Source organism: Lepidochelys olivacea (genome assembly GCF_965140295.1).
Source record: "Lepidochelys olivacea isolate rLepOli2 genome assembly, chromosome: 4".
Taxonomy (NCBI): domain Eukaryota; kingdom Metazoa; phylum Chordata; order Testudines; family Cheloniidae; genus Lepidochelys; species Lepidochelys olivacea.
In genome coordinates, this window is record NC_140414.1 from 99320881 (window position 1) to 99333882 (window position 13002).

The window sequence follows — 13002 nt, forward strand, 5'->3', positions numbered from 1 at the left end:
AGAAAGATGAAAAGAAAGGGAGAAAAGTGTGGAGATCGTGCCCTCTAGGAATGGATTGTTCATAGGCGGTTTTGATTTATCGTCACAAGCGATTGTTTACTGGGAGCATGCAAAATCATTTTGAGGAGTAAGTTGAACAGGTATGAAAGAAAATTTGGAATTTAGCTCATAAATTCAGGTTGGAATTATTTCAATTGTAAATGAACTATTGAATGGCTACCAGTTTGGCTGTGCTTGGGAACCAGTCTCATGGGGAAAGTGATAATGATTTCCATATCATCTTGGTATCAGACCTTAGATTTAGTGCTGTAGCCCCTTCCACTCCCTCCCCTAACCGACTTTGTGTAGTCTATGCAGTCTGACTATTCAGGATATTGAGTGCCCTTAACTTAATTGAAGACAATGAGAGTTAAGGGTGTTCAGCACTTCACGGAATTAGCCCTGAAGTGAGTATATTGACTTTGGCAGATCATGTAGGACAAAGCCTGGGGGATTTGGGAATGTCATTCCCAAGGATCTTATTAATTATTGTAGAATTGCTTGGAGCATACTGCAATGTTAGCCAGCTATGACTTTGTAGCACATGGCATGATTAATAAGTTGTCTTCGTTTTATGTTTAATGGTGTATGGGGTATCAGAAGGGCTGTCTCACAGCACCATTGTTGCAACAGTGTCTATCCCAGCTCTCTCCAGCTGCTGCTGGTAGCAACAGTGCCAGTGTTCCACGACTTTGAGGGATGACTCCATCTCCCCAATCAAAGGTCCTCCTGCAAAAGGGCTGTTTACTTGGGCTGTGCTGAATTTGGCTATAGAGATATAGTTTTCCTAAGAACAGGCACATTATTAGTTTGAGCCGTTGTTTCCCATCTGTTCTTTGATCATAAGAAGTGTGTTATAGCTTTCATATGCTACCGCTGAAATAGTTTCAGGCTTTAGATTTAGACACTGGGTTATGAGTTTACTAGTCTGACAATTTCAAATTTAATCAGGATGAAACATATTATACAGGTAGCTGGCCTCAATGAGACATTTTTGGGATATGCACATTGGTTTATTTTTAGAGGGGGCAAAAATGGTTTGATCAAGTATTTTTCTTTATTTCTAACCAGTTTTACAGTAAGGAAATTTATTTTTAAAGAATAACCTGTTGCAGGCATCATCCACATGTAAAACATGACTGATGTCTGGGTGGTAACCTTGGAAAACAGTAAGAGCAGGGGCTACGTTTCAAAGCATTCAGGATGGACTGAATGCCCTCCGGTCATCATAATTTCCAATCCATTTAGGCTGACATCGTAATGTAGTTGTGGCATCTTTTTAATGACAGTACAGATGTCTTAGACACTTCTTCTGAGAGTATATCGAAGGGAGCTGATGGAGATATTACTGTCATATCAGACATCCTCATATCTAATATAATTAATGCTTTTATTCAGATCTGGGCCTAATATTTTGTTAGTGGATAAGGCCCAGGCAAATTATTTTTATTGTATATTTTAAAAAAAAATTAAAGTTATTCTGGTCCTGCCTCAGTGCTGGAGGCTGGACTAGGTGACCTCTCGAGATCCCTCCCAGCCCTGCATTTCTGATATTTCTATAGGATTTTGGCTTAAGATGACAGATGCAAGGGATTTTATTACTTTGTCCCTTACTCATTAGGTTGTACTTAGAGATAATACTACAAATAAGGATTTATTTCCTATTAAAGTATAGAATATATTTCAAAAGGAAGCAATATGGTTCTATTACTAGCTGGGTGAATAAAAATCAATGATTTTAAAAAATCTAATTTTTTTAATTTGGATTTTTTAATTTAAATTAAAACCAGGTTTATTTTTTTCAAAATAAACCTATTTAAAATTAAATTTGAAATTAACATCCTGTTTTGAGGCCTAAATTAATAATCTATTAAAATCTTTTCAATAAATAAATAAATAAATAAAACAAATAATAACAGAACATATTTGCTGCCAAGTTTTAAAGAAAGTCAAGCCACTGAACTGCTGGAAGTCTCTGGGTAAGCACCTCGAACCAGAGTTTGCAGAAATGCTAAACCAACTTTTGACAGCAGTAGCGTCTTCTGCAGGTGCAGAGAGAATATTTTCTTCATTTCAGTGTATTCAGTTAGGTCAGTTCAATGTCTAGTTCATTCAAAGCTAAGAAACCAACTGGGAGTTGAAAGAACAGGAAAGTTTTCTTTTTCTAATCTATGATTAAAAGCTAGGTGTAAGAGGAAGAGATCTACTATGCATCCGATGAAGTGAGCTGTAGCTCACGAAAGCTTATGCTCAAATAAATTGGTTAGTCTCTAAGGTGCCACAAGTACTCCTTTCCTTTTTGCTGAAGGACATAGTTACCAGAAATATTTAGGTCAGTTCCCTAACTATATATAATACTTCCTTTGTTTAATAAACTTGTTAGTTTTAAATGCAAAACATGTTTTGATTTTTTTTCTTGTGTATCCAGAATATTTAAGGTAGTTTTATTTAATTAATATAAAATGCTCCTTTTGGGCATTTGTCATTGAATTTGAATTTCCATCCAAAGAGCGTGACACAAATCATAAGCAAAATTTTAATAATTTAGTAAATGAGAAATGCATTATTTACTATTTTCTCACACGGCGGTTCTCAAACTGTGGGTCGGGACCCCAAAGTGGGTTGCAACCCCATTTTAATGGGCTCGCCAGGTCTGGCTTAGACTTGCAGGGGCCTAGGGCCAAAGCCCAAGCCCGAGAGCTTCAGCCCTGGGTGGTGGGGCTAAGTTTACAGGCCTCCTGTCTGGGGCTGAAGCCCTTGCTTCGGCTATGGGTCCCTGGCCTGGGGCAGTGGGGCTTTGACCTCCTCCCTCCCATCTCCCAGGGTAGCGGGGCTTGGGTGGGCTCAGACTTTGGTCCCCCCTTCTGTGGTGCTGTAGTAATTTTTGTTGTCAGAAGGGGGTCACGGTGCGATGAAGTTTGAGAGCCCCTGTTCTAACGTAATAAAAAAATGTAGAAATTAAGACTCTTAATAAATATAAATTAAATTATGTAATTATTGAAATAAATGTTTATAGATAGTATATTTCCTGGTTAACAAAAAGAAGTACAAAATTTAGTATAAAGGCTATATTTAGTTGCAAGTCATCATGTTTTAATGGTTACCAACCAATACCAACCGTTCTTTAGGAAAATAACTAGGGCAGTCAAGCGATTAAAAAAATTAATTGTGATTAATCGCACAGTTAAACAATAATGGAATACCATTTAGTTAAATATTTTTGGATGTTTTCTACATTTTCAAATATATTGATTTCAATTACAATGCAGAATACAAAGTGTATAGTGCTCACTTTATATTTATTTTTGATTACAAATATTTTCACTGTAAAAAAACAAAAGAAATAGTATTTTTCAATTCACTTCATACAAGTACTGTAGTGCAGTCTCTTTATCATGAAAGTTGAACTTACAAATGTAGAATTATATTCAAAAAAATAACTCCATTGAAAAATAAAACAATGTAAAACTTTAGAGCCTACAAGTCCACTCAGTCCTACTTCAGTCAATTGCTCTGACAAACAAACTTATTTGCAAGAGATAATGCTGCCTGCTTCTTGTTTACCATGTCACCTGAAAGTGAGAACAGGTGTTTGCATGGCACTTTTGTAGCCATCGTCACAAAATATTTATGTACCAGATGTGCTAAAGATTCATATGTCCCTTCGTGTTTCAACCACCATTCCATAGGACATGTGTCCATGCTGATGATGGGTTCTGCTCAATAATGATCCAAAACAGAGCGGACCAATGCATGTTCATTTTCATCTTCTGAATCAGATGCCACCAGCAGAAGGTTGATTTTTTTTTTGGTGGTTCGGGTTCTGTAGTTTCCGCATCTGAATGTTGCTATTTTAACAGGTTTCAGAGTAACACACGAAAGCTTATGCTCAAATAAATTTGTTAGTCTCTAAGGTACCACAAGTACTCCTTTCCTTTTCGCTATTTTAAGACTTCTGAAAGCATGCTCCACACCTCGTCCCTCTCAGATTTTGGAAGGCATTTCTGATTCTTGAACCTTGGGTTGAGTTCTGTAGCTATTTTTAGAAATCTCACATTGATATCGTCTTTGCGTTTTGTCAAATCTGCAGTGAAAGTGTTCTTAAAACGAACATGTGCTGGATCATCATCTGAGACTGCTATAATATGAAATATATTGCAGAATGCAGGTAAAACAGAGCTGAAGACATACAGTTCTCCCCAAAGATTTCAGTCACAAATTTAATTAACGCATTATTTTTTAATGAGCATCATCAGCATGGAAGCATGTCCTCTGGAATGGTGGCCGAAGCATGAACGGGCATACAAATGTTCAGCATATCTGGCACACCTTGCAACGCAGGCTATAAAAGTGCCATGCGAACGTGTGTTCTCTCTTTCAGGTGACATTATATTCTATTGTTTAACAGTGTGATTAATCGCGATTACTTTTTTGAGTTTATCGCGTGAGTTAACTGCGATTAATTGACAGCCCTAAAAATAACTAAATAACTAAAAGGCACAAATGCAAAACAAAATTTAAATTGATGATTTAAATCAAGGTTTCCAGCTTGCTGATTTAAACTTTGATTAAAATTGGTGATTTAAATTGCTGTGATTTAAATCAGTCCACTATGATTATTAAAGTCCTGTAAAATGAACTGAAAAGCTGGGTGATGGACTGCATGGGTGATAGACTGCATGATCTAATTCAGTGGTTCTCAAACTTTAGCAACCCAAGGACCCCCATTTTGATTTAAATTTTTGGTGGACCCCAAGCCCTTCCTGCTCAGCCCCAGGCCCTGACCCCACTCCACCCCTTTCCCCAGGCCCATCCCGTCCCGTCCCCACTCCTCTCCCTCCCTTCCAGCTGTTCCCCGGCATGCAGGAGGCATTGGGAGGGCGGGGGAGGAGTTGAGGGAAGGGGAAGAGTTGATCACTGGGATCCACTCAGTTTGAGAAACACTGATCTAATTGATCTTTTCTAGTTTTAATTTCTATTTCTTCCAAACATGAGTAGAAATCCTATTAATATTAATGGTAATTACACATGCATGTCAAGAAGACAATCAGTCTCTCCTCAGCCTAGATTAAATTTATATTATGTAAACTCTTTGAAAGCTTAGATGTACTTGCATTTGCAACCTATATTAGTGTATCTGACTTTCATAATGAAGAATCACAAATTCATACCAAATCGCAATGCATAAAAGCCAGCAACTACCACCACGCCAGCAACTACACACCACACCACAGAAACACTAACCCGGGAACCAATCCCTGTAACAAACCCTGTTGTCTACTCTGTCCCCATATCCAGTGATGAGCTGCCAAAATCTTAACAGGTTCTCTCCTCACCCCACGGGGGGGGTTGTTACCCACCCCTGCCCCCCGGGACTCCTGCCCCATCCAACCCCTCCCACGTTCCTTGACGCACTCCCCCGCAGGACCCCTGCCCCATCCACTCCCCTCCCCAGTCCCCTGACTGCCCCCAGAACTGGGCAGGAGGGTCTTGTGGGCCACCATAGTGGGTGCCCACCCCACCCCAAGAGCCAAAGGCACCTGCCGGGGGGCGAGGTGGGGAGTCCCAGAGGTGCTTACCTGGGGCAGCTCCCAGGAAGCATCCAGCAGGTCCTTCTAGCTCCTAGGGGTGGGGGAGCATAGCTGGGGGGGAGAAGGGGGAGCGGCTGCTCCCCCACTGATCAAATCAAAAGTGGCGCCTTAGGCGCCGACTCCCTGGGTGCTCCGGGCCTGGAGCACCCACTGGGAAAATTTGGTGGGTGCCACCAGCAGCTCCCCACCCCATGCCCGGCCCCAGCTCACCTGCTCTCCGCCTCCTCTGCTGAATGCGCTGCCCTGCTCTGCTTCTCTGCCCCCTCCCCTGGCTTCCCGCAAATCAGCTGTTCGGCAGGAAGCTGGAGAGGGCTGAGAAGCAGATGGCGGCTTCACACTGAGGCCAGGGGTGGTGGAGGTGAGCTGGGGCGGGGAGCGGTTCCCCTGTGCGCGCTCCCTCACCCCTGGGTTACCTGCTGCAGCGCAGGTGGCCCTCCTCGCGCCCCCCGGTTCACCTCCGCCTCCCTGGGCCTGAGCGGGAAGCCGCGGCCTGCTTCTCAGCCTGCCCCAGTTTCCCACGCAAACAGCTCATTCGCAGGAAGCCTGCGGGGGTGGAGAAGCAGGGTGGGGTGGCGACGGAGGCGGAGGTGAGCTGGGGGTGGGGGTGGGGCGGGGAGCTGCCAGTGGGTGCTCTGCACCCATCAAATTTTCCCCTTGGGTGCTCCAGGGCTGGAGCACCCATGGAGACAGTGCCTAAGGCACCACTTTTGGCCAGTTAAATTTAGAAGCCCTTTTAGAACCGGTTGTCCCTCATGGAACAACCAGTTCTAAAAGGGCTTCTAAGTTTAACAACCAGTTCTAGCAAACCGGTGAAAACCAGCTCCAGTTCACCACTGCACATATCTCCTCTAGCGATACCATCAGAGGACCCAACCACATGAGCACACCATTAGGGGCTCATTCACCTGCACATATACTAATGTGATATGTGCCAGCAATGCCCCTCTGCCATGTACATTGGACAAACAGGATAGTCTCTATGTAAAAGAATAAATGGACACAAATCAGACATCAGGAATGGTAACATACAAAAGCCAGTAGGAGAACACTTCAATCTCCCTGGACATTCAATAACAGATTTAAAAGTAGCCATTCTTCAATAAAAAAAGCTTCAAAAACAGACTTCAAAGAGAAACTGCAGAGCTACAATTCATTTGCAAATTTAACATCATTAATTTTGGGCTTGAACAGGGACTTGGAGTGGCTGGCTCACTACAAAAGCAATTTTCCCCTCTTGGTATTGACACCTCCTCATCAGTTATTGGGAGTGGACCACATCCACCTTGATTGAATTGGCCTTGTTAACACTGGTTCTCCCATCTGTTCATGTGTCAGTATAATTATGCCTACATCTGTAATTTTCACTCAATGCATCTGAAGAAGTGGGGTTTTTTACCCACGAAAGCTTATGCCCAAATAAATCTATTAGTCTTTAAGGTGCCACCGGACTCCTTGTTGTTTCAGTGCATAAAAACAAGGCCAATACCTAACACATTTCAACAATATGAAGAAATTCAGTTGTGTATTCAGGGTATGTACGTGTGTGAGGAAAATTCACTGTAAAAAGAGAAGTGACAGAAAGTGATGAATCAGGTTTCTCAGAGAGTCAGGAGATGGAGGTACCAGGAGGTGAAGACATAGATGGAGAGGGTATACCAGAAGCAACAGTAAGAGAGCAAGAAAGGGAACCAGGGTGGATGTTGCTGGTCACAAAGAAGAATGGCAGAGGATTGTGTGTGTGGTGGTGATGGGTGTATGTGAACTGATTATATGTGTGAAAGTGAGAAGTGAAAGAGGTTATGGAGATGAGAAAGGAGGTGGACAGAGCAACAGGTGAGAGGTGACTGGTCATGAGTAATTATCAGCTATTCCATGGGTCAATCAGTTATGCTGTTGATCAATAGTGCAAAGAATCAGTTAAGCTGTGAAGCAGTTATATGGTGAATGAATGATAGTAAGCAGTAAATATGCAAAGACTCAACAATAAGATGAATAAGCTGTTCAGAGCCCAAGAAAAATACTTTTATGCAATCAAGAATTTGTTGTCTAGGTGCACAAAGCAAATCAATTTCAGTGCTTTTTATCTGTCTCAACTCCACAAAATAATTTCATCCCAGACCACTCACTATTAAGAGGATTTGGAATTGAATTTGACCTCCCCTGACCCTTTCTCAGTATTCTTGCCATACATGCTATAAATATTCACATTTTCAGGCAGTATTGTCAAATTAACATCCTGTGACCTAATGTGGCTTGAGAGGTTTCTGTGATGGTTTTATGCCCTAATTACTGTCAATTCTAAGTCTGACCTGTGTTTTAATTTCCAAACATAAAACTTGTTTTACTTGCAGTTGAGGATGAGAAAAAAACCACTAAATCTGCAACCTTATATATACAAAATAGAGAATTTCCTGTTAAGATTCCTATGGATTCCGTGTCCACATGGGAGCCAACCACTTTTTGCCACTGATTTCCATCTAGACTCAGCTAGAAAACAACATAACTTCAAGAGCAACATGTATGGTTTCAGTTGTATGCATTTATGAATTTAGAAATACTACTGACTTGTGTTAGTGCACAACCAAATCAGGATATAATGGGCAACGTGGCATGCTCCAAAAGTGGATCTGCCTAGACTACATTGCATGGCACAACATACACAGGAATTCCTATAGTCATCTGAGTCTTTCTTGTATTAGAGAGGTGACTGCTAAAGGAGGTTGCACTAGGGGCTGTCAGGCCAGGCAAGATTGTCAGATACTACTGAATCTTCTTTCAAATCTCTCCTCAAGACTCACCTATATAATGATACTTGCAGTAAACTGTGAACTTATAATGGCTACGCAGGTGGCCAGCGGAAATTACTAAAGTCATTAACATATCTTGTTTGTTTACAGAGCTGATCAAAACTTTTTTCCAATGAAATATGGAGTATTAAATTATACAAAATTCTCCCTGGAAAAATTTCATAGTAAAAAAAATTCATTTAAATGAAACAAAATGTTATTTTTGTTTCAATTCTAAATGAAAACTTTAATCTCACATTGACTTTAAATGAATTTTTTGTTTTAATTTTTTAAATATTTTTCCTTTTGATAAAATGAAAATTTCTTGATTTTTTTTTTAACGTCCAGATTTTGCATTTCTTTAACAGTTTTTCCTAGAAAATACTTATAAGTCTCTGACCAGCCCTATTTATGTTATAAAACCCCTCAAAACCTGCTAATTAAACATATAACTAGCTGGCATAACCGTGCATACTTCTTGTTATCCTTGTTCTCCCCCTGTGTATCTTCCTGTTTTGTTAATTACATTCACTTGTCTTAAACTGTAAACTCGTGGGGGCAGTGACTGCCTCTTACTATGTGTTCGTACAGTGCCTAGTCCAATGAGGGTCCATCCTGATCGGGGTTTCGGGGTTTAATGTAATAAAAATAATAATCTTTATTCTGTTAAACACTCTTGTTAATTTGGGAGTGGGGGGAATGTTGACAAAAGCTTTCCAATCTGCTGTATTTTGATAGTTCTATATAAAAGCTCTTGATGTTTAAAGAGTTATTAGTTGAAAAGAATTAGCTCATGTAGTAGTTTATTTGTACCTTTTTATAAATGAGCATTCAAAAGTTATGATACAGAAAGAGTAAGTATAAATATGAAGATTGTGATTAACTTAATAGCTTCGTAGAGATCAAAGTCTCCTTCCCTTGCTGACATGACTAGTCTCATATGGACCACTGCACTCAAGGACCTGTAGTTTTTATAAAACTACATCTTTGTATTAAAGATTAGAGAGGCTACTGGCTACTTGGTAAAACTCCACAAGCCACCTTTGTCTGTGGAAAACAAGACCTACTTTAGGAGGCCAGAGAGAGTATTATCGGTTTAAATTATTAGAATCTTGTAATTATTTCGGGTTTCATCTGGTTTTACACAATGTATGTTCTTTTCTTTCAAAAGGTCAGTGTGAACCAATTACTCTGGAACTCTGCATGAACCTGCCATACAACTATACTAACTATCCAAACTACTTGGGTCATAGGACTCAGAAGGAAGCCTCCATCAGCTGGGAGTCTTCCCTTTTTCCAGCCTTGGTTCAGACTAACTGCTACAAGTATCTTATGTTTTTTGCCTGTACAATCTTGGTGCCAAAATGTGACCCTCAAACAAATCAGCGTATCCCACCCTGCAGGTAATGTGATTGCTTCCTAACTGGATTCTTGACTAGTTTCATTCAGTACCATATGCGTCTTTCTTAAAGGTTAACTCTGCTTCCATTGAAATCAGGAGAAGTTTTGCTTTTGACTTCAGTAGGATCAGGATTGGGCCCATATTTTGCAAAGTGAAAGGGGTGTACTTCTTTATATACGTGTGATTATTTTTTGAAGTTTTTGAAATATTTAATGACATAGGTAAAAGAATAGCAATTCGGTTAAGTTTTCTATTTTAAACTATGTTTATACAACCCTATAAATATTATAAATATTCTGATGAAATCTGATAAGGTTCAACAAGGATAAGTGCAGAGTCCTGCACTTAGGACGGAAGAATCCAATGCACTGCTACAGACTAGGGACCGAATGGCTAGGCAGCAGTTCTACGGAAAAGGACCTAGGGGTGACAGTGGACGAGAAGCTGGATATGAGTCAACAGTGTGCCCTTGTTGCCAAGAAGGCCAATGGCATTTTTGGATGTATAAGTAGGGGCATAGCCAGCAGATCAAGGGACGTGATCGTTCCCCTCTATTCAACATTGGTGAGGCCTCATCTGGAGTACTGTGTCCAGTTTTGGGCCCCAAACTGCAAGAAGGATGTGGATAAATTGGAGAGAGTCCAGCGAAGGGCAACAAAAATGATTAGGGGTCTGGAACGCATGACTTATGAGGAGAGGCTGAGGGAACTGGGATTGTTTAGTCTGCAGAAGAGAAGAATGAGGGGGGATTTGATAGCTGCTTTCAGCTACCTGAGAGGTGGTTCCAAAGAGGATGGTTCTAGAATATTCTCAGTGGTAGAAGATGACAGGACAAGGAGTAATGGTCTCAAGTTGCAGTGGGGGAGGTTTAGGTTGGATATTAGGAAAAACTTTTTCACTAGGAGGGTGGTGAAACACTGGAATGGGTTACCTAGGGAGGTGGTGGAATCTCCTTCCTTAGAAGTTTTTAAGGTCAGGCTTGACAAAGTCCTGGCTGGGATGATTTAATTGGGGATTGGTCCTGCTTTGAGCAGGGGGTTGGACCAGATGACCTCCTGAGGTCCCTTCCAACCCTGATATTCTATGATTCTATGATTCGAATTGCACCAATAGAAGGGGTATAAGAATACACAGCAAATGAAGAGTGTAGCTAGAAATACAGTATTCATAATAGTGCTTAGCTCATATGGAAAGCTTCATATATTCAAAGCACTCTACCAAATATTAACTAATGAAAGACGAGATTTGAATGTGATGGTCACTTTTCCAAAATTGGAGAGCAAGTACTATAAAAATATAGTCTAGTTTTGTCCCATTGTTTTTTATTGTACAAACTAAAATGCTTCTTAGTCTATCAGTGCAAGGACTCTTCTGTTTCCTTAGGGGTCAGCATTGGGATTTGTAATGTTAAGTGTTTCCATTAAAATATTGACTAAGTAGTACATTGTTATATTTGATTGATTCACAGATTATACTGATTTAGGAAGAACTTTAGACACAGTAATAGATAGAAATAGAAAAATTATTTGGAAGCTGTAAAGAAATGGATTCATCCTAGTGGACTGTGATTTTAACTTGGGTAAATGCAAGAGACAGAAATATAAAATATTTATTTTTAAATATTTAATTGCTGCCTGAAGCTCTTAAAAAGCAGACTATTTACTTTCCCTTGGAAAATTTCTAAGACTGTTTTCCTAGAATCTGCTCCCGCCTTTACAAATTAATTACACCCTTGTTCAATTACAGCAGTGATTAATTGGTTTGAACAGTGCGTACACATTGTCTCTTTCTGTAAATATTAAACAAAATTCAGCTAATGTAATTTTCGCTGTGATAAACTTTCTAAGTCCAAGTGCAATTTACAACCTTGGATTTCAAATTCACATTGTAATCATACAGCTGTTATAACATATACCCATCTGATGAATATAAGATTTATTTATATTGTGGATACTCATCTCCATTTTCTATTCTAGGTAATACTGATCAGCAATTTTATTTCTGTTTTCTAGGTATATAACATATGCTTTATCACCTTTTTATTATTATTTTGATCATTATGCTTTATTTTTAGTGCAGAAGACTTTGAAGCAAGGGGAACATGTTGAACCAGTTTTTGAAAATTAAGATGGCTATTATTGAGGCAATTTACTGATCTATCATATATGATTTCAAATTCTGTGCAATGTGGTTCATCTTTAATAAGGCATTTGTGGTATCAGCACTGGTCCTGTTAACTGAACAGTACATAGCACTTCTGCAGTGACAAAGGGCATGATCCTTTAAGCCCTCCACAGTCAGAGCTGTCCTTCCAAAATTTTGAGATTACATTATTTTTATTTGCAAGTAGTTTCTAGAGACTTTGGTTGTTTGATCAATCAGGTCTGTGGCATAAAGAATGTGCTGGCAGCAACAGATTTCTGGGGAGACTAAATTTCCTCACAACTGATGTAATTTAGGTGTTCCCATCATTTTGTACAGTATCACCCTGTATTTGAATTAGTGGCATTTTGCAGAGATCAAGGAAATATTTTGTAGCAGCATAGCTACAGTGGTGCAAGTGGTGCAGTCAGACCAAGGTCCATGAAGTTATGGAGACCAAACCAGATGGAGCAATGCTCTGACACTTCATCTGGCAAATGGGGTCACAATGCCACTCACTCAAATTTAGCTCCTATGTCATGGGGTGAGTGGGGAGTGTTGGAGCTCAGTGGGTGAGGTGTTGGGGGTGGAATCGGGAAGGGAGTCCCTTACTTATTTTTGCAAGAGGGCTTTCTGGGGCCTTGTTACACCACTTTTATTTCAGTTTACTTTTAAATAAGTTTAATATTCATGGAAGGTGCTAGATTGAAAACCGTGCAGACTGAAGTTCCTGGTTTAATGCAAAATAGAGAGAGTTTCCTCGCTGCTTTGCCAGTGACCATCATCCTTGTTCTCTGCTACCCATTTCTTCCTTGGACTTTCTGTTGGCTCTGCCAAACTAGTGTGGTAGTCTGTCTCCATTTTGTTGTGATTGCCTGTTAACTAAGAACAAGATTCAGACCACCAGATCATTTTGCACAGACTGCCGAATAGCCAGCAAATGTCAACTTTGGTCAATACAACCAAGACCAGATTTGAACGAGTGACCTAGAAGTAAAAAAGCTCCGTATTCTGTTACCAAGCCCCTAAACCATTCAGTACC

At 40.2% G+C, this 13002-nt stretch overlaps 1 protein-coding gene across 1 annotated transcript in view; it reads left to right on the top strand.

Moving 5' to 3' along the window:
* The window catches only part of CORIN (corin, serine peptidase), a 320230-nt gene that overhangs the window by 239937 nt on the left and 67291 nt on the right, over positions 1–13002 (top strand). Inside the window, exon 11 of the mRNA XM_084626359.1 lies at positions 9588–9819. Coding sequence (XP_084482485.1) covers positions 9588–9819 — 232 coding nt within the window. The remainder of the gene's footprint in view (positions 1–9587; positions 9820–13002) is intronic.